The 26,851-nt window shown below is 43.7% G+C and overlaps 1 protein-coding gene across 1 annotated transcript; it reads left to right on the forward strand.

Moving 5' to 3' along the window:
* Positions 1–26,851, forward strand: ZMAT2 (zinc finger matrin-type 2). Its single transcript, XM_048860174.2, has 6 exons — positions 1–151; positions 11,969–12,062; positions 13,264–13,387; positions 14,552–14,625; positions 23,195–23,340; positions 25,180–26,851. The coding sequence occupies exons 1-6, from the start codon at positions 134–136 to the stop codon at positions 25,321–25,323; spliced, it is 600 nt and encodes a 199-aa protein (XP_048716131.1). The 5' UTR covers positions 1–133; the 3' UTR covers positions 25,324–26,851.

Below are 26,851 nucleotides of genomic sequence, written 5' to 3' on the forward strand. Positions count from 1 at the left end.
CATCTCAAAGAACGATATTACGCTCTAGCTACCGCGGCCGCCACTCTATGGTACTCGGGAGGACTGGCTCACTTTACGATTCTTGCTGCCAGAGCACGGCCCTTTCTGGTTCCTTATTCACTTCACATTCAACATGGCGTCGGGCAGCGGGGTAGGTGTTAAGAAGGGGGCGCGAGGGGAAGCCCAGGGCTGTTCTCTCTCCCGGCCGGGGCGGAGACCCCCACTCCGAGCCTGGAGGCGCTTGCCGGGATGCTCTGTGCCGCCGCCCGCCTGGGGCCGCTTCCGGGCCCTGGCTCGGGGCTAGGCTCTGTCTTAACTGGCGCTTGCTCACTCCCCTCCCCGTGCGCTCGGGACAGCCTGAACTCGTGGCCGGTCTCTTGAGGCAGGTTCTCGCCCTCCGTCGTGTTTCGGAGCCGCGCTCCCTCTGGCTCAGCCTCTTCTCTGGCTGGAGGGTTGTTCCCCTCTCCGGTCGCGCTGTGCTTTGTCTCTCCCAGCGTCCGCCGCTAGCTTTTGGACAGGATTCGTATTTGGTGGGAGCCTGCTTTAGCTCTTCCCATTCCGTGGCAGGGATGTTAGTTGCAGTGTAGTGTGGGGATTTTGATCTAGTTTTTCCAGATACATTAATTCAGTGGCTCTCAACTGTCTGGACGACTGTACCCCTTTCAGGAGTCTGATTTGTCTTGTGTACACCCAAGTTTCCCCTCACTTAAACTACTTGCTTACAAAATTAGACATACAAATACAAAAGTGTCACAGCTCACTGTTACTGAAAAATAGCTGACTTTCTCATTTTTACCATAGAGTTATAAAAAGAATCAATTGGATTATAAATTTGTACTTACATTTCAGTTTATAGTATATCGAGCAGCATAAACAAGCTATTTTCTGTATGCAATTTTAGTTTGTACTGACTTTGCTAGTGCTTTTTATGTGGCCTATTGTAAAACTAGGCAAATATCTAAATGAGTTGATGTACCCCCTTGTTGAGAACCACTGCATTAATTAGTGTTCTGGGTTTTGATGTAGTGTCCTCATCACTGTTTGTTTCAGTTATTCTGGGAGAAGTTTCCTCCATTGGTTGGAGGTTAATATTGGGAGATCTGGGACTGCTGTTAATCCATTCATAAGTGCTTATTCAGATTTAGATTTTGCTCCTTCACTATTTTGCAGTAGGATTGTTGCTGTTTTGGCTGAGATGGAGCTAGGAGTGCAGTGGTTGGGTTTTTTTGGATATGCTAATGAGGGTGAGGTTCATCTCACTTTTGGTCTGTGACTCCTATTCTGCTGTACATATAGAATTTTGTTTGCAGGACGGTAGGTGGAAGGTTTCTATTTAGGCTAGGTCACCACTACAGACTGTAGTCACTGTAAGGTTTCGCGTGTAGCTGCTCTATGCTGACAGGAGACAGCTCTCCCATCTGCTTAATTAAGCCACCCCCAATGAGTGATGGGAGAGAGCCTCTCCTGCCAACATAGCACTGTCTACGCTGGTGTTTTTGTTGGTGAAACTTACGTCAGTCGGTTGGGTGTGTTTTTTCACACTCCTGATGGACAAAAGTTTTACCGACTAAAGTGCTAGTCTAGACATAGCCTTGGGGCTTGTGCCATTATGTATGCTTTTTCTGACAAAGTTGGACCCCAGACTTGCTCCCTTAATCAGTAGTAGAATGGGAGGCGAGTGTATCTGTCTAGTGGTTTCTTTGTGGCATAGTAGATCCTGCAGGGGTTTCTCTAATTCTTTTATAACTAGTTTGAAATCCCCTCAACCACTTATTATGTGACTTAAGTATATGTAATTTAAGACGTCTTAAATTGCTGTTTTATTATAAATACTTTATTTGTTTTGTGGCTTTTCCTGAAAGATCATAACTCTTATTTTATCAATGTTAAACTTTTATGTTAATATGTTGAGATCATAGACTCATGGAAGGTTAGGGTTGGAAGAGATCTCAGGAGGTCATCTAGTCCAACCCCCTGCTTGAAGCAGGCCAACACCAAGTTTCTTTCCCTGACCAGGAAACAAATCCCTACTGTGGCAGTGAGAGTGCCAAATCCTAAGCACTAGACTACCAGATATGTTTCTAGGAGGTGTAAATGCTTCTGCAGATCTATGTGGATGACAGCATGCTTAGATCATTCATGTGCATGAGTGTAGGTTTTATCAGTTGTTTAGTGGGAGTCTGGGTTTTGAGAATTGCTGTAGTAGACACCTGACAGGTTATAGTCTATGTAGAAGATGGTAGTGCTGAGGGGCAGAGGGACAGATTTGTGGTAACTGCTTCCTTCTTCCAACTTGAACTTACAAAAAGATACCTAGGGAGAATTCACCATTCTCTTCCCCCTCCTCTCAGAAACAAAATGAAACAAAAACCTGACCTGAGCAGAAGACAGACACTGTTCTCTGTCCCACTTGAAACCCTGCTCTTCTGAGCCACAAGTAGAAGGGGGTGGAGTTCCCCCATAAAAATGCACTTGGGCAAATATATTTATTATCCCCTGTAGAAGAGACTTTATTTTCACTAAACTTCAAGCAAAGAAGCTTGGAGATATCTTATCCCCAAGCCCAGAGATAGACTTATGCTTTCTGAAAACCCCTCAGTGCTGGGGAACCTTTCCCTGCATATTCAGGGAGAGCTCTTAGATTCTGAGCTACTTGAGGGGCTTTTGGGGGACATGAGTCTCTCTCTCTCTCTGCACTTGGGGATAGGATTTCCAAATCTCTCATGTTGCTGCTGTCTTCCCTTGTTCCAGCCCTGTGTTTCTCTGGCCTCTTTTTTTTTTTTTTTTCCTTTTAGCCCCTCTGTCCTCTGATCTGTGAAAAAAGTGACAGCTTCCAGATTGGCTTTTGTGTTACTGTGTATACAGTAACGATTTTTGTTGTTCATTGCCCATCTGCTAAGTGGAGAAGCCTCACTCCCCTAGACCATATTCTTCCTGGTGCCTCAAACTGCTACCAGTTCTTTTATCCCAACACTCAGTTTAAGGGCTTGTCTACACTGGCAACTTACAGTGCTGCAACTTTCTCGTTCAGGGGTGTGAAAAAACACCCCTCTGAGTGCAGCAAGTTTCAGTGCTGTAAAGCACCAGTGTAGACAGTGCACCAGTGCTGGGAGCTACATCCCTTGTGGAAAGAAAAGGAGTACTAGAGACTCTCTAAGGTGCCACAAGTACTCCTTTTGTGGCACCTTAGAGTCTCTAGTACTCCTTTTCTTTTTGCGAATACAGACTAACACGACTGCTACTCTGAAACCCCTTGTGGAGGTAGTTTTTTTTAGAGCGCTGGGAGACCTCTCTCTCAGCACTCTGCCGCGACCACACAAGCCATGTTAAAGCACTGCTGTGGCAGCGCTTTAGCGTTGCCAATGTAGACTAGCCGTACGTTGCTGAATCCATGCTATGTGGTTGTGAGGAGGCCATTCTGACTGCATAAAAACCCCTCAGGGCTTCATGTTGAAACTGAATGAAAGGAGCATTGGGGTCACATGGATAAGGTTGAGATAAAAGTTAAGGCATTCATTAAAACCACTTGCTAACTAGAGATCAAGACTGTTGTTTTAACAAACAAAGGTAATGCCAAAGAATCAGCTGTTAGCACCACCGGGGCGCGTATATATTTTTTTCTGCTTCCTTGGCGAAGCTTTCCATTGCTTTGAGTCACATAGTGGAAAAAATGAGCAAAACAACTGGAATATTCAAGGGGCAGAATGGTCTAATGGTTGGTGCGGGAGACAGTCAGGCCCTGAATTCTATTCCTGGCCATAGGAGGATGTGATGGTCATTCGTTAGAGCAGGACTAGAATCAGGACTCTTGGGTTTCGTTTTCAGCTTTGTCTCTGTTTTGCTAGGTCACATTCACAGCCATTCAACTTGTCTGTGCCCTACAATTAACATGGGGCCTCGGGTACTTTTCAGTCCTTAGCAGATGTCATCTACAGGGGAAATATCATCTGTAACCTATAAGCAATTGTTAATATAAAGATTTAGGGGCTTGCGGCAACCTCCATCCCCTGTTAGATCAATCTGAAAAAGTTCCTTTAGAATCACTAGGTAAGCCCTTGTTACAGGTCATTCAGAAGTTGGATCTAATTCATTTCACTGTGTCTGGCCTGGGGATGCTGGTAAAATATCTTCAAAAGACTACATACTTTTTATTATAAAAAGAGAGTGAAGCAGCAACGAGGTTGCCTTCTCTTAAGGCTTCAACTGACTTTGATTCGTGATAATACTGTTTTTATGTGGAAGAATCTAGAGTCTGGAAAATACCCCAAAACATAATATTTTGCACTTTGTGAATTTCCCTTTTTTTCTTACATGGGGAGGCTGCTAATAATCTTAGTTCTGACATGTTTTACAATGCTTAAGAAGCTCTGGGAATAAATGAGAAAAGTTTTCTACCCCTTTCCAAGACATTTTTATTCCTATCACTGGATGTTCATTCCATTTTAAGGATTGCCAGGAGGGGGAAGTTTTGAATGATTGTATTGTTGCTATAATTTCAAATGTTTGTTATTTTTTATTTTTTTAATCATGATTGGAGTCTTCATTTGGTTAAGTAAGGAAAAGGTGTCATGTATTGAGGGTATATAGTGTTTCTTTTTGTTCCCCAGCTGCGAGCAGAGAAACCACTATTCACATAAATGTTTTTCTTTTTATCAGAGTGAAATTAAAAGCATGCATGCAAAATAAAATTAGAGAACAACATATATTTGATCCTAATCATCTGTTGAAGTTGTGGGGGTACACTTTTCTACAAAATGAAGTGTCTAAGCATTTACGAACCTCTTCCTTAGTCAGTGTTCCTAACTTATAACCATCTGGGTGTTGGGTCTGGTAAAGAACCTCATCTTTTGGAGCAAATGGAATATATAACTGCACACACAGAGAGTAGATACATGAGATGGAATACTTACTGATTAGAATATCCTATGTTGGCAAATATAATAGCATATTAAAATTAATTGGCTACTTAAAATGAAATTGTCTCACTCTTGGCTATAATCCTGCATGTGTTTCCTGCCAAAAATACAGTGAACTTGAGTTAAGATTGCATCGTCTACCAATACAAATTGTAAAAAGCAAGAAAATAAGCAGTTGTGATTTTTAAAGCTCCATCTACACTTTGCTTATCTGTTCACCATCTCAACTTGAACTGTCTCCACTCTTATCCTGAGCTGCAATTCTTTCTCTTTTCCACTTTACCCCCAACCTTATATCAATAACAGGCTGGGCTATAGTGAAAGGGAGCATGAAATGGTAGCATTCATGATTCTAAAGAATTGTAGGAGGGAAAACAGCAGAATAAAGATAATGGATTTCAAGAAGGCAGACTTTAGCAAACTCAGGAAGTTGGTAGGTAAGATCCCATGGGAAGCAAGTCTAAGGGGAAAAACAGTCTGAGAGAGTTGGTAGTTTTTCAGAGGTGACATTAAGGGCACAAGAGCAACTATCCCACTGCGCAGGAAAGATAGGAACTATGGCAAGAGACCATGCTTGCTTGACCAGGAAATCTTCAATGATCTGAAACTCAAAAAAAAAAAAAAAAAAAAAAAAAAAATCTAAACAAACTACACAAGCATGCAGGGCTGTGTTCCTTGTAAGCTGTGTGGTTGGGTGGTCGCCCAGAAGAGATTCAAGTGCCGCGCAGTTGATTAGCAGAGCCATGCACATCCAGCCAGCAATGTGTTCAGGTGCCCCTCCCCCTCCCCCCGCTTCTTTTCAGCCATGTTGCTCCTGCAGCTGCTCCCAGTACCCTTCTGCTGGCTGTGCAGAGTGGAGAAAGGAGGGTGCTAATGTCAGGGTGTCCCCCAGCCCCTGTACCGTATCTCCACAGAGCAGGGTGGAGGGGACAGGGCTCAAGGTGAGTGAGTGCCTTAAAGAGAGAGTCCATGGTCTCTCAGACTTCCCCAGCAGCCAGCACACAGACTCTCTCTGTCTCTCACGTGCACACACACTCTGTCTATTCCCCTGCACATGTACCCCATCTCTGCAGAGCTGGGGAAGGGGGCCATGGTTCAGGAGGAGGAGAGCTTTCAGTGAGTGCCTTAAAGAGACAGCAGATGGGCATCTCTCAGAAACTTCCCTAGCAGCTGTATCTCTCTCTGTGTCACACATCTCCCAACTCTGTTGTTGTTTTTACTTCTTGGTACTTCCTGTAATGCACATATATTCTCTCTCATCCGATGAAGTGAGCTGTAGCTCATGAAAGTTTATGCTCAAATAAATTTGTTAGTCTCTAAGGTGCCATAAGTACTCCTTTTCTTTTTGCATATATTCTCTGTAATATTATTCTTTCAAAATGTGTTTTAGTTTTTTGACTGGTCTATGCATTTCATAATTTTTATTTCTGGCTGGAGTAATTATCCCTATTGGTAACTTTTTAAAAATATATATTATATCTAGGTTTTTTGTTTCTACTGGTAGCGCACATTCACACATTACCTTGGTGCACGTAACAAAATTTATTCCACACATGGGTGGAAAAAATTAGAGGGATCATTGATGTAAGGACAAAATTAGAAAGGCCAAGGCACAAAATGAGTTTAAACTAGCTAAAGTCACAAAGGGTAACAAGAAAACATTCTACAAATACATTAGAAGCAAGAGGAAGATCAAGGACTGGTTAGGCCTGTTCCTCAGTGAGGGGGGAAAAGATAATATCAGAAAATCTGGAAATAGTAGAAGTGCTAACTGATTTTTTTGTTTGTTTTTCACCAAAAAGGTTAGTCATGATTGGACGTCTAACATAGTGAATGCCAGTGAAAATGAGGTAGGATTTGAGGCCAAAATAGGGAAAGAACAAGTTAAAAATTACTTAGATAAGTTAGATGTCTTCAAGTGGCAGGGCCTGATGAAATACATCCAAGAGCAATGTTTCTCAGATGTGGCCATCAGGGGCTTTTCTTGCTGCCACAGCCTTCTGGGCTGTGATGGGTGGGTGGGGCTCCCCTTCCCTGTTGCTTCTGGATGCATTGCCTTGATGTTGGTTGCTGGGGCTACCAGCAGGGATTGGGTCCTGCCCCCCTCTGGAGTCACCTGGGGCACAATGCTGGAGGACCAGGCAGCCAGTGAGTTCCCCGCATTCTCAGGGGTGGTGGGGCTCAGGCTTTGGGCTTCAGCCCTCGGGTGGCAGGCTCTGGACATGGGGCTTCAGGCTTCGGCTTCGGGCTCCTGCCCTGGGCTCTGGCTGCGTGATGACAGGCCCCAGACTCTGGCCACACGGCTTTGGGCTCCATCCCTGGACCCTATCCTCCAGCCACAAGGCTTCAGGCTCTTGCAGCAGGGCTTCAAGTTCCAGCCCCCTGCTACCTCCCCCAACCCCCATCTCCCCTGGTTCCCCCTGCCTTCCCAGGGCTTAATTTGTCCCCAAGCTTGCCAGGGCTGAGTAGGACTGCTGTGAAAAGTGATACTTGTATATTTGTTAATATCACTTCACAACAGACTTACTAGCTAGCAATAAATATCTACACATCCAAATCATTGTAATTTGTTCATATTTATTTGGTTTTCCTAAAGCTAATTAGTATTTTATGGAAAAAGTGTGAGTGCGGCCACCAGCAAGAGTTGGTGGCCGTATTCTGAGGCCACCAAAATATTTGTCCTGAGAACTCCTGTTAGAATACTCAAGGAGCTGACTGAGGAGATGTCTGAACCATTAGCGATTATCTTCAAAAACTCATGGAAGACTGGAGAGATTCCAGAGGACTGGAAGAGGGCAAATATAGAGCCAATCTTAAAAAAAGGGGGAATAAGGACAATGCAGGGAATTACAGACCAGTCAGCTTAACTTTAGTACCCAGAAAGTTAATGGAGCAAATAATCAAGCAATCAATTTGCAAACACCTAGAATATAATGAGGTGATAAGTAACAATCAACATGGATTTGTCGAGACCAAATTGTGTCAAACCAACCTAATAGCTTTCTTTGACAGGGTAACAAGCCTTATGGATAGGGAGAAGTGGTAGATGTGGTATATCTTGACTTTAGTAAGGCTTTTGATACGGTCTCACATGACCTTCTCATAAATAAACTAGGGATATACAGCCTAATGGAGCTACTCTAGGATGGGTGCATAACTGATTGGAAAACCATTCCCAGAGAGTAGTTATCAGTGGTTCACAGTCAAGCTGGAAGGACATAGCAAGTGGGGTCCCGCAGGGATCAGTTCTGGATCCGGTTCTGTTCAACATCTTCATCAGTGATTTAGATAATGGCATAGAGAGTACACTTAGAACATTTGCGAACGATACCAAGCTGGGAGGGGTCACAAGTGCTTTGGAGGATAGAATTACTATTCAAAATGATCTGGACAAACTAGAGAAATGGTTTGAAGTAAATAGGCAGAGCCCTGTACGGACACAAATTTATGTCCGTGGAACCACAGGGCTCTCCCAGGTACCGCAGCGGCGAAAGGAGCAGAATATGGGGCCGCCGCTCCCAGGAGCCAGCGCCCCCTGCCGACAGTTCCTCCTGCATGGCTGTACCATCCCCCGCCCTGCCCCTGTTCCTTCCACGTAGCTGTCTGTATCTCCTGTCTGGGGATGTGCACGCTGTTTGAACACAGGAGCGCGACCAGGGACAGCTACCGGTGAGCCTGGTTCCAGCCCCAGTGGGTGGGGTTGGGGTCAGTACAGCCATGCCAGCGGAACTGCCGGTGCGGGGCGCTGGCTCTTGGGAGCAGCAGCCCCATGTTCTGCTCCTTTCGCTGCCATGTTTCCTGGGATAGCCCTGCGGTTCCATGGATACCGATTTATATCCATGGGTATACATTTGTATCTGCGCAGCACTCTATAAATACGATGAAATTCAGTAAGGACAAATGCAAAGTATTTCACTTAGGAAGGAACAATCATTTGCATGCATACAAAATGGGAAATGACTCCCTAAGAGAAGGTATTGTGGAAAGGGATCTGGGAGTTATAGTGAATCATAAGCTAAATATGATTCAACAGTGTAACACTGTTGCAAATAAAGCAAACATTCTGGGATGTATTGGCAGGAGTGTTGTAAGTAAGACATGAGAAGTAATTCTTCTGCTCTACTTTGCGCAGATAAGGTCTCAGCTGGAGTATTGTGTCCAGTTCTGGGCGCCACATTTCAGGAAAGATGTGGACAAATTGGAGAGAGTCCAGAGGAGAACAACAAAAATGATTAAAGGTCTGGAAAACATGACCTATGAGGGAAGACTGAAGAAATTGGGTTTGTTTAGTGTGGAGAGAGGGAAACAGGATAACAGTTTTCAGGTACATAAAAGGTTGTTACAAGAAGGAGAGAGAAAAATTGTTGTTTAACCTCTGAGGACAGGGCAAGAAGCAATGGGCTTAAATTGCAGCAAGGGAGGTTTAGGTTGGACATTAGGAAAAATCTTGATAACTGTCACGATAGTTAAGCGCTGGAACAAATTGCCTAAGGAAGTTGTGGAACCTCCATCATTTGAGGTTTTTAAGAGCAGGTTAGATAAACAACTGTCGGGAATGGTCTAGTTATTACATAGTTCTGCCTTGAGTGCAGGGGACTGAACTAGATGACCTCAAGATCTCTTCCAGTCCTACACTTCTATGATTTTATGGTAGGAGAGGGAGATTAGCTACTTGAGATGCCTCAGGCATGGGGAAAGCACCACTCCAGTTGGCTGCTGCCTTTAGTGAACCGTCTGTGGTTTGCTAGAGGGACATATATGATCAGATCAGTCTGAATGGGGCTCTTCTTTGTGTTTTAACAATTGTGGATAGGGCATAGGTGGGGGAGAGGCTCAGAGACTGGCAGAAAGGCTGAGCAGAACAGTTATCTGAAAAATAATTGTGGCAACGTGGAGACTGAATTGAATCACAAGTGCATATCTTGTCACAACCTTAATTTTGGCATCACCACTGATGCCTAGATAAAATTTGCACATCATGTGTGCAGAGGTCATATCCATGTGATGAATTATTTTCCATAATTAATCCTGTATCCTTGAACATTTGACAGTGTCACTGCCCATCTTCCCTGGCACTCACTTGAGCGTTCTTAGTTTTTGATCAAAAGACATTTAAAAAAAAAAAATTCTGTTCCAGAAATGTGTTTTCTCTTCCTGTTCCCCTCCTCTCCCCCATTTGTCAGAGACGCTGGAATAGGAGAGTTATGGTTTTGGACCTGAGACAGCTTTTCTGCAAATAAAAAAAGTAATGATTTTAAAGTCTGATATGTGACTAGGGCCCTACCAAATTCAAGGTCCATTTTGATCAATTTCATAGTCATGGGATTTTAAAAATAGTAAATTTCATGATTTCAGCTATTTAAATCTGAAATGTCACTGTGTTGTAATTGTAGGGGTCCTGACCCCAAAAGGAGCTGTGTGTGTGTGTGGGTCACAGGTTATTGTAGTGGGGGTTGCAGTACTGCTACCCTTACTTCTGTGTTGCTGCTGGTGATGGTACTGTCTTCAGAGCCGGAGAGCAGCGGCTGCTGGCTGGGAACCCAGCTCTGAAGGCAGAGCCACCGCCACCAGCAGCAGCGCAGAAATAAAGATGGCATGGTATGGTATTGCCACCTTTACTTTTGCACTGTAGCCTGCAGAGCTGGGCCCTCAGTCTGCAGCCGCCACTCTCTGGCTGCCTAGCTCTGAAGGCAGCAGCGCAGAAGTAAAGGTGGCATGGAATGGTGTTGCCACCCTGACTTCTGTGCTGCTGCTGGTGGGGTGCTGCCTTCAGAGCTGGGTCCCTGGCCAATAGCCGCTGCTCTCTGGTCACCCAGCTTTGAAGGCAGAACAGAAGCAAGTGTGGCAATACCATGACCCCTCTAAAATAACCTTGCAACCCCTCTGCAACTCCCTTGTGGGTCAGGACCCCCAATTTGAGAAACATTGGTCTCCCCCGTGAAATCTGCATAGCATAGGGTAAAAGCACCCAAAGACCAGATTTCAAGGTCCATGACATGTTTTTCATGGCCATGAATTTGGTAGTGCCCTAGTGATGACCTTGCAGGGCTGGAATCAAGAGCCTTATCCCGTTGGAAAGGGGAGGTCCCTAATTTCCCATTGAAACCCAACACTCACTTCTAGTCGTGGAAGGACCAGGGATACAACTGTAAATGTGAAATGTTTATGCATAGAAGATCTATTCTAGGTTATTCTTAAGAGGCCATAGCTCACCAGAAATATGTGCAGTTGGTCTCCTGGTATTTTTGGAATCTGGCCTTTGCAATTGCAGGGATACAAAAATTTCAGTGCCCAATTAATTTTTTTTTTTAAGTGCTTAGTTTTTCTACAACTTGTATTCTGTGTATGCCATACTTAGTTGGAATATTCTGTATAAGTCACTTTGGCTTTGTTTCTTGTGAATAGGGCGTCCATCTCATAATCATGTTGATTAAACCTCTGTACCACACCATCATGTACTCTATGTGTACAGGTATAGACATATGTGCACACACACCTTTGTATGCATTTATCTCTCAAGAAGAAAAGGAGCCACAAGTACTCCTTTTCTTTTTGCGAATACAGACTAACACGGCTGTTACTCTGAAACTTATCTCTCAAGAGTATCTCAATCTTAGGTTTATCAGCATGATCTTTTGTGGATTCAGATTTAATTGACTTTGGTGAGAGCGATGTCACTTTTTCTGTATTATTGGGCTTTGTCACTTGGTGTTTATAAATATTTGTTTCCATAATTTTTAAAACCCCCTTATTTGTCTCATAAATGGAAAATGGGGATTATTATCTCAAGAGCTCCCTAAGCTTTCATTTTTGCAGAGCCATGAAATCCTCTGCTAAAAGGTGCTGTACGACTGCAAAGCGTTATTTTCCTACACCAGCCCGCCTGCTCCTGGCTGTGGGTAAAGAGGAAGTCATTGGAGTGTGCACTTTTAGTGCACTTACTTGTTGCCATGGCCCAACAAGCCACACAATTCCAGCTTTGTCCAGGATCAGTCTTTTCTTGCTGCTAGTGGAGTTGTGCAGTGTAGCCTCACATTTTGTTTCCCTTGCAGACTAAAAACCTGGATTTCCGTCGGAAGTGGGATAAAGATGAATATGAGAAACTTGCAGAGAAACGGCTCACGGAAGAGAGAGAGAAGAAAGATGGTGAGTAGTGCACTGACTCCAGGCAGACTGTTTTTCTTGCAGCAGGGGTGTTCAAACTTTTTGGCCCAAAGACCACATCTGGGTATGGAAATTGTATGGCGGGCCATGAATGCTCACAAACTTGGGGGTTGGGGTGCAGGTGGAGTGAAGGCTCCGGAAGGGGGTGCGGGCTCTGTGGTGGGTCCAGAAATGAGTTCAGTGTGTGGGAAGGGGCTCCGGGCTGGGATGCGGGTCTGGGGATGAAGGAGTGAGGGGGTACAGGAGGGTGGGACCAAGGGGTTCGGAGGGCAGGAGGGGGATCAGGGCGTTGGGGCGCGGGAGGGGGTCGGCATTCAGGCTCTGGGTGGTGCTTATCTCAAGCAGCTCCCAGAAGCAGTGGCATGTCCCCTCTCCGGCTCCTACACAGAAGCGTGGCCAGGCAGTTCTGCATGCTGCTCCATCCGCAGGCACTGCCCCGGCAGCTCCCATTGCCGTGGTTCCTGGGCAATGGGAACTGCGGGGCTGGTGCTGGGGGAGGCAGTGTGCAGAGCCCCTTGGTTGCCCCTACGTGTTAGAGCTGGAGGGGGGACATGCTGCTGCTTCCAGGAGCTCTGTGGAGCCACGGTATGCATGGAGCAGGGCAAGACCCCTCTCCCTGACTGGAGACCCAGAGCGGGGCAAGTCCTGGACCCTACTCCCTGGCAGGTGCTCAAGGGCCAGATTAAAATGTCTGAAGGGCTGCAGTGTGCCCACCTGTGTCTTACAGTGACTCATCCAGCCCCTTTGAGTGTGAGAGGGAAATCAGCTGGAAGCAAATAACAGGAATTCAGGGCCAGTTTGTCCTCTGTTCCTTTTCCTTTGTTTGTCATAGAATATGTTTTTGAAGGGAAGAAAAAAAAAAAAGGCCAGGAACCTTATTCCTTTCCTGTTCTATTCCATATAGAGATGGAGGAATGATCAACATCTGGAAATGGGAAGAGCTCAGATTGTGGCCCAACTGGTTGACTGGGAATTCTTTAGCAATCTTATTAATTATAAACTATCACTTACTCTAATGTTCCCTACAATGCAGGGAAGAATTACTCTTTTAAAAATGGAATCCCAGCATGAACCAGATGGCCCAATGGTTCTCTATGGCCTTCTCCACTGTGAGCAACTTGTGATCCATTGTTTTAGGTTCCCAAACCTTTCTGAAGAAGTTCTGTTGTGTGTTTGTTTTTAGGCAAACCAGTTCAGCCTGTCAAGAGGGAACTTCTGCGGCACCGAGACTATAAAGTGGATCTGGAATCCAAGCTGGGGAAAACCATTGTCATCACCAAAACTACCCCTCAGTCAGAGATGGGAGGGTAAAGCACCTTTATTTTTTTTCCAGGCTCTCATGCGTTCAGATGTTAACAAAGAAAAAGTCTCAGGATAGTCTTACGTGCAACTAGGGTCATGGCAAAGCAAGGAACCCTTATAGAGTGCCAGTTTTTGTACGTTCTCAGCAGCACAGGAGGAAGACTTTTTAGTTACAGCAACTTCGACCAGCGTCTATATTGTGTTAAATCTGGAAATTAACTTTCTGGAATTATGGCCAGAAGTGCAGCAGTACAAGCTTCTTCCTCCCTTACCACTCCACATCAGTGTTTCTCAGCCACACTCTGGGAACAACCTCTAGGCAATCTATAGCCTGGTCAGTTCTTGGCTAAGACTGGCAATAAGAGGCAAGTTGCATATTAAGATGCTTTGTGATCTAGATACTTCTCCACTAGAAATGGGGCTGAGAGCTGTTTGCGTTACAGAAATCCCCAAAGGTCTCTGCTGTAGTCAGGACTCTTGGTTACTATTGACAGGCGTTATAAGCTAGTGAAAGTCTCCTTAACCCATCCCCAGTATTCTGAGCCATCAAGTCTCTGGAACAAGGAGCTTTAAAGATCGCCTAGAGTAGTAATAAGCATTTCAGTAGCCTGTTGTCAGAGGAAGGTAGCAAAAGGTACCAAGAGAAATGTATGGATGGGAGAGAAGGGGTTTCCTGTTAGAAAGGGGCTGACTGAAAGCAAAAATAAGCCATCATACAGCTACAAAGATGGGTCAGTTTCTCTTCCAGCTCTTCTCTCACCCCACCTCCCCAAATGTGGGAAGTAGGACGTGGGAGCAATTCCTTCAGACTTTATAGGGTGGTGATTCTACTAGCTCACATTGTTTCTTGGACTCTCTATGATGTAGATAACTTCCCTTTCACCTGGGGGAGGAGCTATTATCCCAGAATCAGGCTTATCAGAGTCCAGACAATACAGTTCAATGCTCCTGTGTAATGCTGGACTCCTACTTACCATATTTCTGAATGCTTAGCTTACTATCTAGCATTCTAGATTTCTTTCGGTGCAGTATTTGGAATCTAGGGCTGCTGTCTGGAATTGAACCAGGTCCAGGTGAACTTCTCTCTTTAATTGGCGTGAAAGGAAAATTCTTGCAGGATGAATTTTGTTTTGTGCTTTGGAGCTGATCCCTTCTCTCTTTCTCCCCAGATATTACTGTAATGTATGTGACTGTGTGGTGAAAGACTCCATCAACTTTTTGGATCATATCAATGGCAAAAAGCGTAAGGATAATGTATTTTCTCTATGCCATGTTGTGTGATCACTAAAATATTGTTACAAGCTTTTCCCCTACCAAATTTACTTCATTCTGTGTGGCCAGGGCCTACAGTGTCAAGTGTTGGCACATGTGGAAATAAATGCTTTTGATATTAGGATTTACTCAACATTTGCTGGTGAGGGCCATGGAAATGCTGACCTGTTATCTCCTAACAACTTCTCCATGGTGCTGGAGGCCACTGGTGTGAAATGAGCTCAGGAGAAATTGCAAGAGTTATGTCCTTCATTGGATTGGGAGTGAGAAAATGCTTCAGAATTTCTGTTGTTCGAGAACCCCATTGTCAGCAAGCTGTGCAGTTCCTCAGGGAACTTTAAAAGTGGATGATAAATACCATTGGAGCGTCAATGTTGGAAGGAGATTCCTAAGGAAGGAATAGGGATATGTCCCCTCATGTCTAGATCCCTCTGTTAGACGGAAGTGGTGTGAGCATAATGAATTCCTGAGCTCTGTTACCAACTCTGACCCGGTCTCCCTCCTTGGCTCTGAACAACCTCTGTGTCTGTTTCCTCATCTGTAAAACATGGATCAAATACACAGGGGTGTTGTGGGGATTAACTACTTTGTTTATAAAGAATTATTGAATTGCCTTGTAGAGCTATACTGTGCAAGCCATGTACCGGGCTCCTGTTGATAGCAACACAACCATTCAGGAGATGCTTGTGCCGAGATGGGATCAAAAGGTTCCATGACATGACGTATAAAAAGCTACCCCGCATCCTCTGGTCCAACTCTCATTTCCTTTTTCTATTTGTGTGATCATTCATGGAAGTAGGAACTCCTATTCTCTCAACTTTATCTTCTGGTTAGTTTAAATTTCACATTGGCTTAGCTTTCCTATTTTATAATTAGGTATAGCTGTAGTGTTGAATTTTTAAAATAAATTTGTAGTGACTGAGCAATTCTGTTGGTCTTGACTCTGTTGGAATTGCAGCTGACCCAGAATGAGAGGCTGGATTCACAAAGTATGTTTCTTGCTGAGTAAAATATCTGCTGTAGATCAACCTATTAGTGAGTAGAGTGCTTAGGAGAGAAGTACTGTCCCAGCAGGTGTTCATCCTGTGTGGGTTTGTCCCCCGTAAAGCATGATGGGAGTGGAGAAGGAGGTCTTCCTGATGGAGGAGGATTTGACTCCATGCCCCTACTCTTCAAAGCTGATTAATTTGTCAGTGTCTAAGTCCTCAGGTTGGAGCCTGTGTTCTCTGCCTTTGAGGTCAGCATTGTCCAGACGTTAATCAGAGGCCATCATCATCAAGGCAGGCACAGATATCGTTTTATTCAAGGAAACAGGGGAGAGAGTTGGGATCCATCACCTCAGGTCAGAAGTGAAGAAGGAAGGCAAGACAGATTTCTCCATTTGTTGCTATGGGAAAAAAAGTGGTGGAAAAGGAGATCTCAACATCCTAGTCCAAAGTGATCAGTCAAAGAGTTCTCAATCTAAGTAGTCCTCAGTCCTGAGTGTAGTAGGAAGAGAGCCTGAGATATAAACCCTTGTATCAGAGGCCGGGTATGAGGCCTGAGCTAAAGCAGTGGGCAGGCTTTGCTGATATAAAGCAAAGGTAGCAAAAGTCAGGCTGTGAGAAAACACCAGGCTCTGCCTGCTTGCAGGTTCACAGAGCCCAGCAAGAAGGGGGTGGGTATTGCAGAAACACACATGCCTAAGCACTGCTAGGCACAGAGCACTCCCGCAAACACTTCCCAGAAGAATGGTACCAGAATATCCCGATATTAAGGATGGTGTAAAAACATTGCCCATGGATAACAGGAACACAGTGTCCCCTCCTGAAAGATAAGGTCAGGATGACAGTGTGATGAATTGAGATGTTTTGATCGAACCACCATGTACAAGGGGATGGGTGATAACTAGCACGTCAGGGGGCAATAACTAACTATGTCAGAGGGCAGTACATAACTTGTTTGTATCAGGGTATAAAGCGAGTGTCTTGGTCCAGCTGAGGGGGAAATGGAAAAGTCCGTCCATTCACTGAGCTCCGTCCGTTGTCGTGGGCATACATGTCTTAGTATCCTCGTAGAGTCTGCCAGGTGCTGTTACTGTGTTTTGTCGACAATATACCTGGCCTGGTGCTTTTGTACCTTAATGGATCTCGTGGACATTGGATGGTTCACTCGAGGTCTGCTGTGCCAGCTGTCTGCGCAGAGCTGGGGCAGCACACGGAGAACACACACACACGGCCGAACATCTAACACTGAGAACCCATCTGTTCTGAGGAAGTTACCAGGGGTGATTTCATCAGTTCTTAAAGGTTTTGACAACTCGTTCTTCTGTGGGGGGTGACCACTGGGATTTAGTTTCCCAGTCTACACTAGTCAAGTCTTTACACCACCTAAAGGCAGAAATTTTAGAGGACATGGAGGACATACTGTCCTCTCAGTGGAGGAGCTGTTCATCTGACTTTGGAGCTGGAATGTGGATCTATAGCTCATAAGGGATTAGTATAATTTGACTCTGCTATGGTGCATAGGCACACAGAAAGATCTGATCAGTCCAAGTTAACAGAAACATACTTTGGTATTGTTCCAGGAACTGACTATAAACAGTGCCACTTTCACTAGTAGGTCCCTTCCTCATATGCTGCTTTTATGTCTGGTGCAGTGTCATACAAGAGTGACACAAACCACCATTTTAGGATGCTGTGGCAGTTGGAGGCAGCCACTGTTGCATTCATCATAAATATGGTCTGTGCTGTAACTGGCTTCAGCATCCTCTGAGTATTCGAAAGAAAGTCCTTAGAGAGAGTTTCTGTTTCTAATTCCCATATTACTTTAATATCCCCATCTCCTAGAAAGAAGGAATTGGTTAAAAACTGAGGAAGGAGGAATAAGAGGAGGAAATAGAGGATTGTTGTCTTCACTGTCTGTGGAAGCTATGGTCCTTTCTTCTGTGTCACCACCCGAAGATTCCAAGGCCTTTCTAGAGATCATAGTCTAGATGCCCAGGGCTCTGGACCTTCCCCTCTTTCTAGCCCAAAATGAAAAGTCTCCGAATTTTTGATACGTTCTTGGGTGTGCACAGAGCAAAAAAAGGTTTCTGACCCAATATTAAAGGTCTTTTGGATATGGCTAGGAAGTTGTGGGCTCATCTGGCCACAGTACCAGCAATAGTAAAGGAAATGAATTGGTCAAATTCAATGATATTTGTGGAGTACTTCAATGATACAGTGGTGGGGGCCATATAAAAATGTAGATAGATCTTCAGTCTTCCTGTTCTAAAGACCCAAATATCAATTATCTATTTTTGTTTCATTGTGGATCTCTCATGCGTTTGAAAAGGAAGATAGTGGGAGTGTAAGTCCGTTATGTCCCACTTTCATAGAGACCACTTTTTCCTCAAAGCCATTGTTCCTCAAAGCCATTGTTCCTCTATCAAAGAGCAGGTTTCATGGCATCTATAAAAGCCCCAAATAGTTTCTTTCCTCATCTGTTCCCCTTACAATACTTTTTGGGGATAGACTGCTTCATGTTTCCTTTTCCATTTCAGTCAGACACATGGGTGCTAGAAATGATGGGAAATGGCAGTTGTTTTGTATTTTCTCTCTCTTTTTAGGGGTCTTTCTCACAAGAAGGTGCTGTGGGGAAAAATTACTTCCCTTTTAAAGATTGGTACTATGGGAACAGTGTCTGTTGAGTTCAAAGGCAAAGGCTTCTATTCCCTGTACTTGTATTTTTCTTAAGTCCTTAAAAAAAAAAAGTGCCTTTGTCTTATCTCTATTCTAAAAAGCTAAACAAATACATTAAGAATTAAGTCTTACATAGCTTCTCTGTCAAATATTCCTTCCATTATTTCACAGCACAGGTTTAATGTGCTCAGACATTTATTTTTGTATTTTTATAAGAGAAAGACCCAGGAAACTTCCAAAGTTCCAGTTCAGCAACAAGCATTTCCAATACAAGGTATTGGCATTTTGCATTTTCCAAAGCCTCAGGGTATTTATCTGTGGTGGCTCCTCACTTAAGAAGACAAAGTTTTCAAGTGTGTCTGCTCTTAGGATAATTTTGGCTTAGCCGGCCAATTGGCAGAGTGGCTCAAGATCTCTTGCAATCTGCCTGTTTCAGAGGCTGATCAAATGCAGAGAAAGTGCTGTTGGAGCCTAGTCAAAGTCTGACTTTCACAAAGCAACTCTGGATTTCTCAAAGGGACTGGCATTGTTGCTGCTTGATACATTTGAAGAGTTAGAGACAGTGCAGGTAGTCACAGAGCAACTAGTGCACCAGCCAGATTTTACCTCATGGTGCTGAGTGTCATGGTGCCATGAATGCTCTTAACTCCCTGAGCAAGATTATGAATGACACCTCTCCAAAACGGGTTACATTCTGGACACAGTCCAAACTTACACAGTTTGAACGGGATTCTCTGTTTAATTAGAGGCTCGTTCAACACCGCTCTTTCGCTCTGATGTTACTTTCTAGTCTTCTGCAATGAGTGGTTTCAAAGACAATCTTTGAAGGAAAAATTGACATTATTCACGCACTAACTTATATTAATAGAATGTGTTACCTCCGCAGATCCTCGCTAACCTTGCCTCCTCCTCTCTTCCTCAGAGACATTCCTTTTGGGATGTTCTAAGTCAAAGAGGAGCAGAGTACAGATTCTGGGTGCAGTCCTTGTATACAGTTGGGTTCTGGAACCTTTTTGTCCTATATAAGCACAGGCATCCTGGATGAATCACAACTTGAGAACCTCTGAATTCATGAACCACTGTGGGGTCATCAAAGTATTTGAATTGTCTATGGATCTGCTTCCTTACTATTGATGAAGGATGTGAATTGAAATGAGGCAATTCCACTGTTCTAGAAAGTTTAAATTGTGCATGCATCAGTTGTGAACATTTTCACCCCATGAGTTTACAATAGCAACTATATATAGTTAAGACTTTGTTGTATTGCATAATAACAAATCTGAGTTTTGTGATTCTTTTTCCGTTGTACACAAAAGGTAAACTAATGGAATGGGACTGTGTAGTCTGGGATAATCTTTGGACCAGTTGCCCAATTCTGGGGAGCTAAAGGGGCATGGGAGAAAATCATAGGAGAATACTGTGGGAAGAGACGAACATAGGAAATCAGAGGGAAGAGAGAATGTTGGAAGTTTTGAGTATGGAAAAATGAACAATGCAAAAAATTTTCAAAATAAACCTATTGAAGTGAAAAGCAAGAAAAATCAGGGAAAAAAAGAGATTTTTAAGAGTGTTGAGGGTAAACCACTGTAGTTTGTTGAAATGTATTTAAATATGGCTCTGTTAGGAGAACAGGCCTGTATTTGACACACATTGCGGGTCAGGTGGTGAGAGATGAATCTACATTTCAATAGAATTTGGAAGTAGAAATCCTGGGACACATTTATTTCCTCACTGCATGATCTTCACTTATTATTAACCTCTATCCTTTTTGTAAGATCCTGGGGGAGTTGCTGATAGGGAAGGGAGGTGGTGTGCAAGGGTATCTCTCTTTTTATAAAAACTCATTCACAGAATGAAGTTTGAGAATGCTGGATGCAAAGTGAAACTGCCTAGTATCTCTGGACCACTCTGAAGCTGGTTTCAGACATGTAGCAATCTTGTGCCTGAGCTTTGTACTGCTCCTTAACTGCTGATGGCATTGGTGGTTCCAAAGCAATCTGCTGCCCTAAGGCATGTCCCAGACAGGCAGCAGACTATCTGGCAGTGTGGTGGCAGGACGCCAAGAATGCATGGTGAATTGGCCAGGCATAAGTGCTTTGGAAACACTGCCACATGGAAACTTGTTCATAATCAACTCCACTTGTTATAGAGAGCGTTGAATTACCCTAATCAGTTTCTATGAATCTGTTATTTATAATTATTTATCTTGGTGTTTCATTGGAGGATGGGCAGCTCTTTAATCTCGCTGCCTGCATTTTACCAATGACTAGAAATTCCCTGCTTAACACTTTTCAGAGTAACAGCCATGTTAGTCTGTATTGAAGTGAGCTGTGGCTCATGAAAGCTTATGCTCAAATAAATTGGTTAGTCTCTAAGGTGCCACAAGTACTCCTTTTCTTTCTGCTTAACACTGAGCTTCTACAAAATGCCACTGATTTTTTTTTCTTTTTGCTCTGTCATCACTGAAGAGGTCTGCTGCTATGGCAGAACTTGATTCTGATAAGTAGTGTCTCCCACATCAGCACTCTACATCTCTCCAGTCACTTGCACCTTTTGTGGACAGGACAGAGTTGGATTTCCATTCTCAACTCCCGACATTTCAAAATATCTGGGATGGGATAGGGGCTACCATCGTGGCACCTTTAAAGGAACAAGTCAACTTGTCACACTTTTGTGTGTAAATATTTTGTTTCCTATTATTATGAGTACTGACTAAGATTATTGTCACTGAAAAAATGAGACATGGGCCTTTCTCTCCCAACCCTCCTTTTTTAGTTTACATGTGAAACTGCTTCTTTACCAAGTGCTGTCAAAAGCACAGTTTCCCTTGTGTAGTCATGCAGTTTCCCCCGTTTCATTCATAGATTCCAAGGCTGGAAGGGACCATTGTGATCATTATGTCTGACCACCTGTATAACACAGGCCAGAGAACTTCCCAAAAATAATTTCTAGAGCAAAGCTTTTAGGAAAAAACATCCAATCTTGATTTTAAAATGGTGATGGAGAATCTACCACAACCCTTGGTAAATTGTTTCAATGGTTAATTACCATCGCTGTCAAAAAAATTACACTTTATTTCCAGACTGAATTTGTCTAGCTTCAACTTCCAACCATTGGATTGTGCTATATCTTTCTCTGCTTATACTGAAGAGTCCATTAGTAAATATTTGTTCCCCTTGTAGTTACTTAAAGACTGTAATCAAATCACCCGTTAACTTTCTTTTTCTTAAGCTAAATAGATTGAGCTCTTTGATTATCACTATAGAGCAGGTTTTTAATCCTTTATCATGACTCTTCTCTGAACCCTGTCCAATTTATCAACATCCTTCTTGAATTGTGGGCACCAGAACTGCACACAATATTCCAGCAGCGGTCACACCAGTGTCAGATACAGAAATAAAACTTGGTAAGGCAACTCCCATCTTTTCATGTGCTGTATATTTATACCTGCTTACTGTATTTTTCACTCCATGCATCTGATGAAGTGGGTTATAGCCCACAAAAGCTTTATGCCCAAATAAATTTTAGTCTCTAAGGTGCTGTAAGGACTCCTCGTTGTTTTTAGAGCTAAAATAACCTCTCTGCTCCCACTTGAGAATTCCCTTTTTATGCATCCCGGGATCACATTAGCTCTTTTGGCCATGGTGTCATTGGGAGCTCACGTTCAGCTGATTATCCACCATTACCCCCAAATCTTTCACTCATTGCTTCCCAGCATAAAGTCCTCCATCCTGTAAGTATGGCCTCTGTTCCTCGCTGTATACAATTTACATTTAGCTGTATTAAAATGCATATTGTTTGCTTGCGCCCAGTTTACCACGCAATCCCAATTGCTCTGAGTCAGTGACCTGTCCTTTTCATTTATTTACTACTCCCCCAGTTTTTGTGTCATCTGCAGACTTTATCAATGATGGTGTGGTGTTCTTCCTGTTTGTGTGGCTCTTTCACACAGACATGGAAGAGAGAGAAACAATAAAAAATAGATACAGGTGATTGTAAATCCACACACACTGGTTTGGGGGCTCAGGCGCAGGTGTGGATCTTAAATATACATTTTAATTTTGACTAGGTTTTAGAGCAGCGGTCCGCAAACTGTGGGGCGCGCCCCCCGTAGGGGGATGTGGAGAAACATTCAGGGTGCAGCGGAGCCTGGGTCAGCCCCCCCCTTCCCCCCCCCCGGGGTTGGGAAGGAAGTGCCACCCAGCCCCACTCCCAGCTGAGGTCTAGCTGCAGCACCAGCCCTGTTCCTGACTGCAGCCCCTGGCCCTGGTTCCCAACTGTAGCTCCAGGTGCGGGGGGCAGGACTTGGACAAAAAAATGTGGGGAGCCACTGTTTTAGATTGTGGAAATATCCCTTTAAAACTCATCACCTGTCAGACACTGCAAACTGCACAGAATGTGGAAACCAGGGGCTAAAATGGAGACCGGAGCTCTAATTTGCTGTCTAGTAGCACAGAGCTCTACCAGCAAATCACTTCTGGGGCATTTTTCCCTAATTGATCTTTCAGAGGTTGCACTTGTGAAGCATTGGCAGTGAGCACATTGTGGGCTGGATTTACTGTTGCCCTGTTAGTGCGAAGTGGGTATAAAGTGCTACTAATCAGAATGGCAGCATTTTACATCTGCTTTGCACTTGAGTAAATGACTACACAAAGTACAGGGCAACAGTTAATTGGGCTCTATGGTGGCACTCAAAATGGGCTGGGGAACACTGGTGCAAGGGGATGTATGGGGGTGGAATGGGAATTGGAGGAGGTTAAAATGACACTGTGTGTTGAAACTTCTAATTTTGGGTCCTGGAATAGGCTGTCTGCGGATATTTAATGGGCACTGAAGTAGAAGTAACATGGCTGCTCTGTCCATTCCTGTCCCCTCCAGATCAAAGGAATCTGGGCATGTCCATGAGGGTGGAGCGCTCCACACTAGATCAAGTGAAAAAACGCTTTGAAGTGAACAAGAAGAAAATGGAGGAGAAGCAAAAGGACTATGACTTTGAGGAGAGGATGAAGGAGCTCAGAGAAGAGGTGAGGCAATGGCAGCATTTCAACAATTTAGCATGACCTGAAAGAATCATAGAATCATAGAATATAAGGGTTGGAAGGGACCCCAGAAGGTCATCTAGTCCAACCCCCTGCTCGAAGCAGGACCAATTCCCAGAAGTGACATCTTCATTGAAGGAAGCCACCATGTGTCTAACTATCAAACAAAAATGTGCAAAGAATGTTGGCAGCAGGTGCTCCCAGTACACCAGGATCTCTGCGGGGTTAAAAGAAGGTCTTCTCTTCTTCTCTCTTCCCCCAAAAAAGTCCTTTATCTGAATTGTCAGAGTAGTTGTTTTCATACAAAACTGTCATCTTCATGTTTTCAACCATAGTGACACTGATCAGAATATATAACATTCAATATATAACTCCCATAACCTGCATGTGGTCCCAGGGCTCAGAAACTGGTAATTAAAGCTGACTTTTCATATATTTCCTTATATATTTCCATACTGCCATGGCTTCTGGTGCTGAGGAAGGAGAGGAACTTCTCCTATGTTTACCGCATCTATGCCACCCCCATGGGTGCCAGAGCTTTAAGAAGCTTGAAATGTGCACACAGGAACTCTGTTAAAATCAAATGCCCCATGTTACTTCCTTCCCTCTTGAACATGTTTTTAAATGGCAAAAGCAAAGCCCTAGAATGAAGATTTGCCTCAGATTTCATTTCAAAATAACCAGGAAAGTTCTTCTGGGAGTTGAAAAGCATCTTGTACGTGCCTGAGCTCTTTGATGCTTTTATTTCCTATGAATGGTCATTACAAAAAAAAGCTCCTGGTACATAAGGCTCCCCTGCCACCTTGGTTTCCAGATTCTCTGAGCTTTATTCTACAGCAGGGGTTATCCACAGGGCCACCAACGGAATCCTAAAACATGGCCTCCAACTGTATTGGCTTGGTTGGGACAAAGCTCGTCAACTGCAGGTTTTGTTGCTGATGAACCCAAGGAATTTTTATTAATCTATTTAGGGAAATACAAATGCAGAGACATATTAGGGGTGCAGGAAACTCCTTAGGATGAAAAACTGATGGAAGTCTATATATTCTAAAAAATAAGCAGCTTATTGCTGTCACATACTACTGAGTATGGCTGTTTTAGACTAAATCCCCTGTGTTGGAGTTACAAAGCGATAGACATGCAGGTGGTGATGGAAAACACTGAGAGACCTTGAGCTCCAGCACCAACAGGAACTGCTGCTGAGTTGGGGGCTGAAGTCACACTTCTGCATACCCCCAGCACAAATCTGGCGCCGTTCCAGGGCCTGCGATCTTTGTAGAATGCTCTAATCAGAATGTTTCAATGAAAAACCCTTTTAAGCCACCCTTTATTCCCCCGAGCCACTCAGAACTCAGCTTATGTTCCACTGAGCAGCTCTCACTCTGCTGCATCAAAAGCCGTCAGACAGTGACATTGTCTGTAGCTGTCATTCAGCACCACAGTTGTTGGAACAGGGCATCAGTACAAGATAAATGTCTCCTGTTTTAAAAACAACTCTCCTTTTGCCTTGTTGAATTTCCGATTAAGTCTTTGGCATTTGTTTAACAGGGGAAGCTGAGAATCTCACAAAACTATTGCAGTATAATCCTCTTAGGTGTAATTTACCTGTTAGGATCACCGGACCATGGCCTTTCCCTGTGGGAAGCCACTCTCCTCCAAGTCCACCATTTTCCTTCCATCCATTGTCTGTCCTTCAGACTGAAAAGAATCCTGTCTCCCTATGTTGGTGATAGAAATTAGACTGACTGATAAGTGTCCAGATCTTAAAGGGTTTGTGGTATAAGAAAGTTAGAATCACACTGCATTTCTTTCCTTGTATTGCAGGAGGAAAAGGCCAAAGCCTATAAGAAGGAAAAACAGAGAGAGAAGAAGAGGAGGGCAGAGGAAGACTTGACATTTGAAGAGGATGATGAAATGGCAGCTGTGATGGGTTTCTCTGGCTTTGGCTCTACCAAGAAGACTCACTGATCAGTTCTGGACTTTTCTCTTTCTTTATAAAGATTGTTTATACCCCCAGGACTCTGGAAAACTCTTCAAAGACTTGACGGAGAATTTGTATGTAATTCTCCCCCTAGACGTTGGCTGGAGGAGTTGGGAAGCAATTTCACGTTCAACTTGTGCTGCAGAACAAGCTCTGTCCCCAGTCATTAGTGCCCCACTGCCTGCAGAGATACCATAACCTTAGCCTAGCTGGCAAACCTCTAAATTCCAAATACAGACCTTTCAATTAGCATCTTCTCCACAAACTCCCCCTGTCCCATCCTGCAGTAAATTCTGTGGAGTTCTCCTGGTTTCTGTCTTTGATTCTTTTCATCTTTTGTGAGGAGTCTGCAAGCTGAATGTTTCTTTTGGAAACCCCATTGGCCTTTAGCCACCTCATTCTTTGTACTAGTCCTGGCTGCTTGTCACTTTGTGTTCTGTGGCCTTGTGTGTGTGCCGGGAAACATCCTGTTGGGTACCTTTTAGTGTTAAACTAATAAAATTCTGTACAGATGGTATGGTTCAGGAATTGCTCGTCCATCTGAGAAATGAGTATACTTTTTGTTTGCTTAAAATACAGATAATTCTTTAATATTTTTTAGAATGTGTAACTAAAGGAATTACACTGTAATGAGTGTTTAAATATGGATTATATAGGTTGAATTTTTATTTCTTTTGTTGAGAAGAGCTTGAGGTTTTTTGGACACTGGGTTTGCTGAAACTTCTTTTTGTATTTTATCTGCAATGGGCTCTATTTTTATTTTCACTGTTTTCCTTGTGTTCAGTGGTGTAATCAGAATTTCTTTAGCTTAGGTAACGAATACCTTTCTGGGACTTACCTAGGATAGAGCTAAAGGGAAAACAGCAGAGAAATATGTGGAATTTGCCTAAAATAAATATTTTTTTTTTTTTTGTTGCTGGAAACTATCAGATTGTTTTGTAGGGAATCTTGTTTTTATTCTTTTTAAGTAAGGACTTGAGAACAGAACAGTAATGGCTTTCAAAGCGTGTGTGTGTGTTTGATATGTGGGTTTTGTTTTGGGTGGGGGTGGGCGGGGGCGTTGGCGGGGGTGGAATCTTTGGGTCTCCTATGCATGTTGGTAGGAAATCCCAGATTGGAGTTTCTTGCCTCAGCTGCAATTAATGGACTCTAGTATTTAATGGCCGTTGTAGTATGTCCCTAAATATTTCTGATCTTATTTGGAGCTTTTTCTTTCCCATCTTGCATCTGGTTGGGGACCTGCTTTCTGAGCAACTTCCGATCTCCTATTCCCCAAATCCTTTTCATTGCTCCTTTTATTTACTTCAGTCCAACCCTCTGTGACTCAGCTGCTTTTTCAGGTTAGGAGGATTTACATCTCGTGTCGCTGATTTTCATAGTGCCATCCTTTTTATATTGATGGAATCATTGTTCTTTTCGCTCTCTGTACCTTTGTGAAGTCTCAGACTCAAGGAAGGGCTGCAGTGTATTTAGCTTTCTCTTTCTAATACACACAGAATAAATCCTGTAATGTTT

The sequence above is a fragment of the Caretta caretta genome, chromosome 8 (genome assembly GCF_965140235.1).
Source record: "Caretta caretta isolate rCarCar2 chromosome 8, rCarCar1.hap1, whole genome shotgun sequence".
NCBI lineage: Eukaryota > Metazoa > Chordata > Testudines > Cheloniidae > Caretta > Caretta caretta.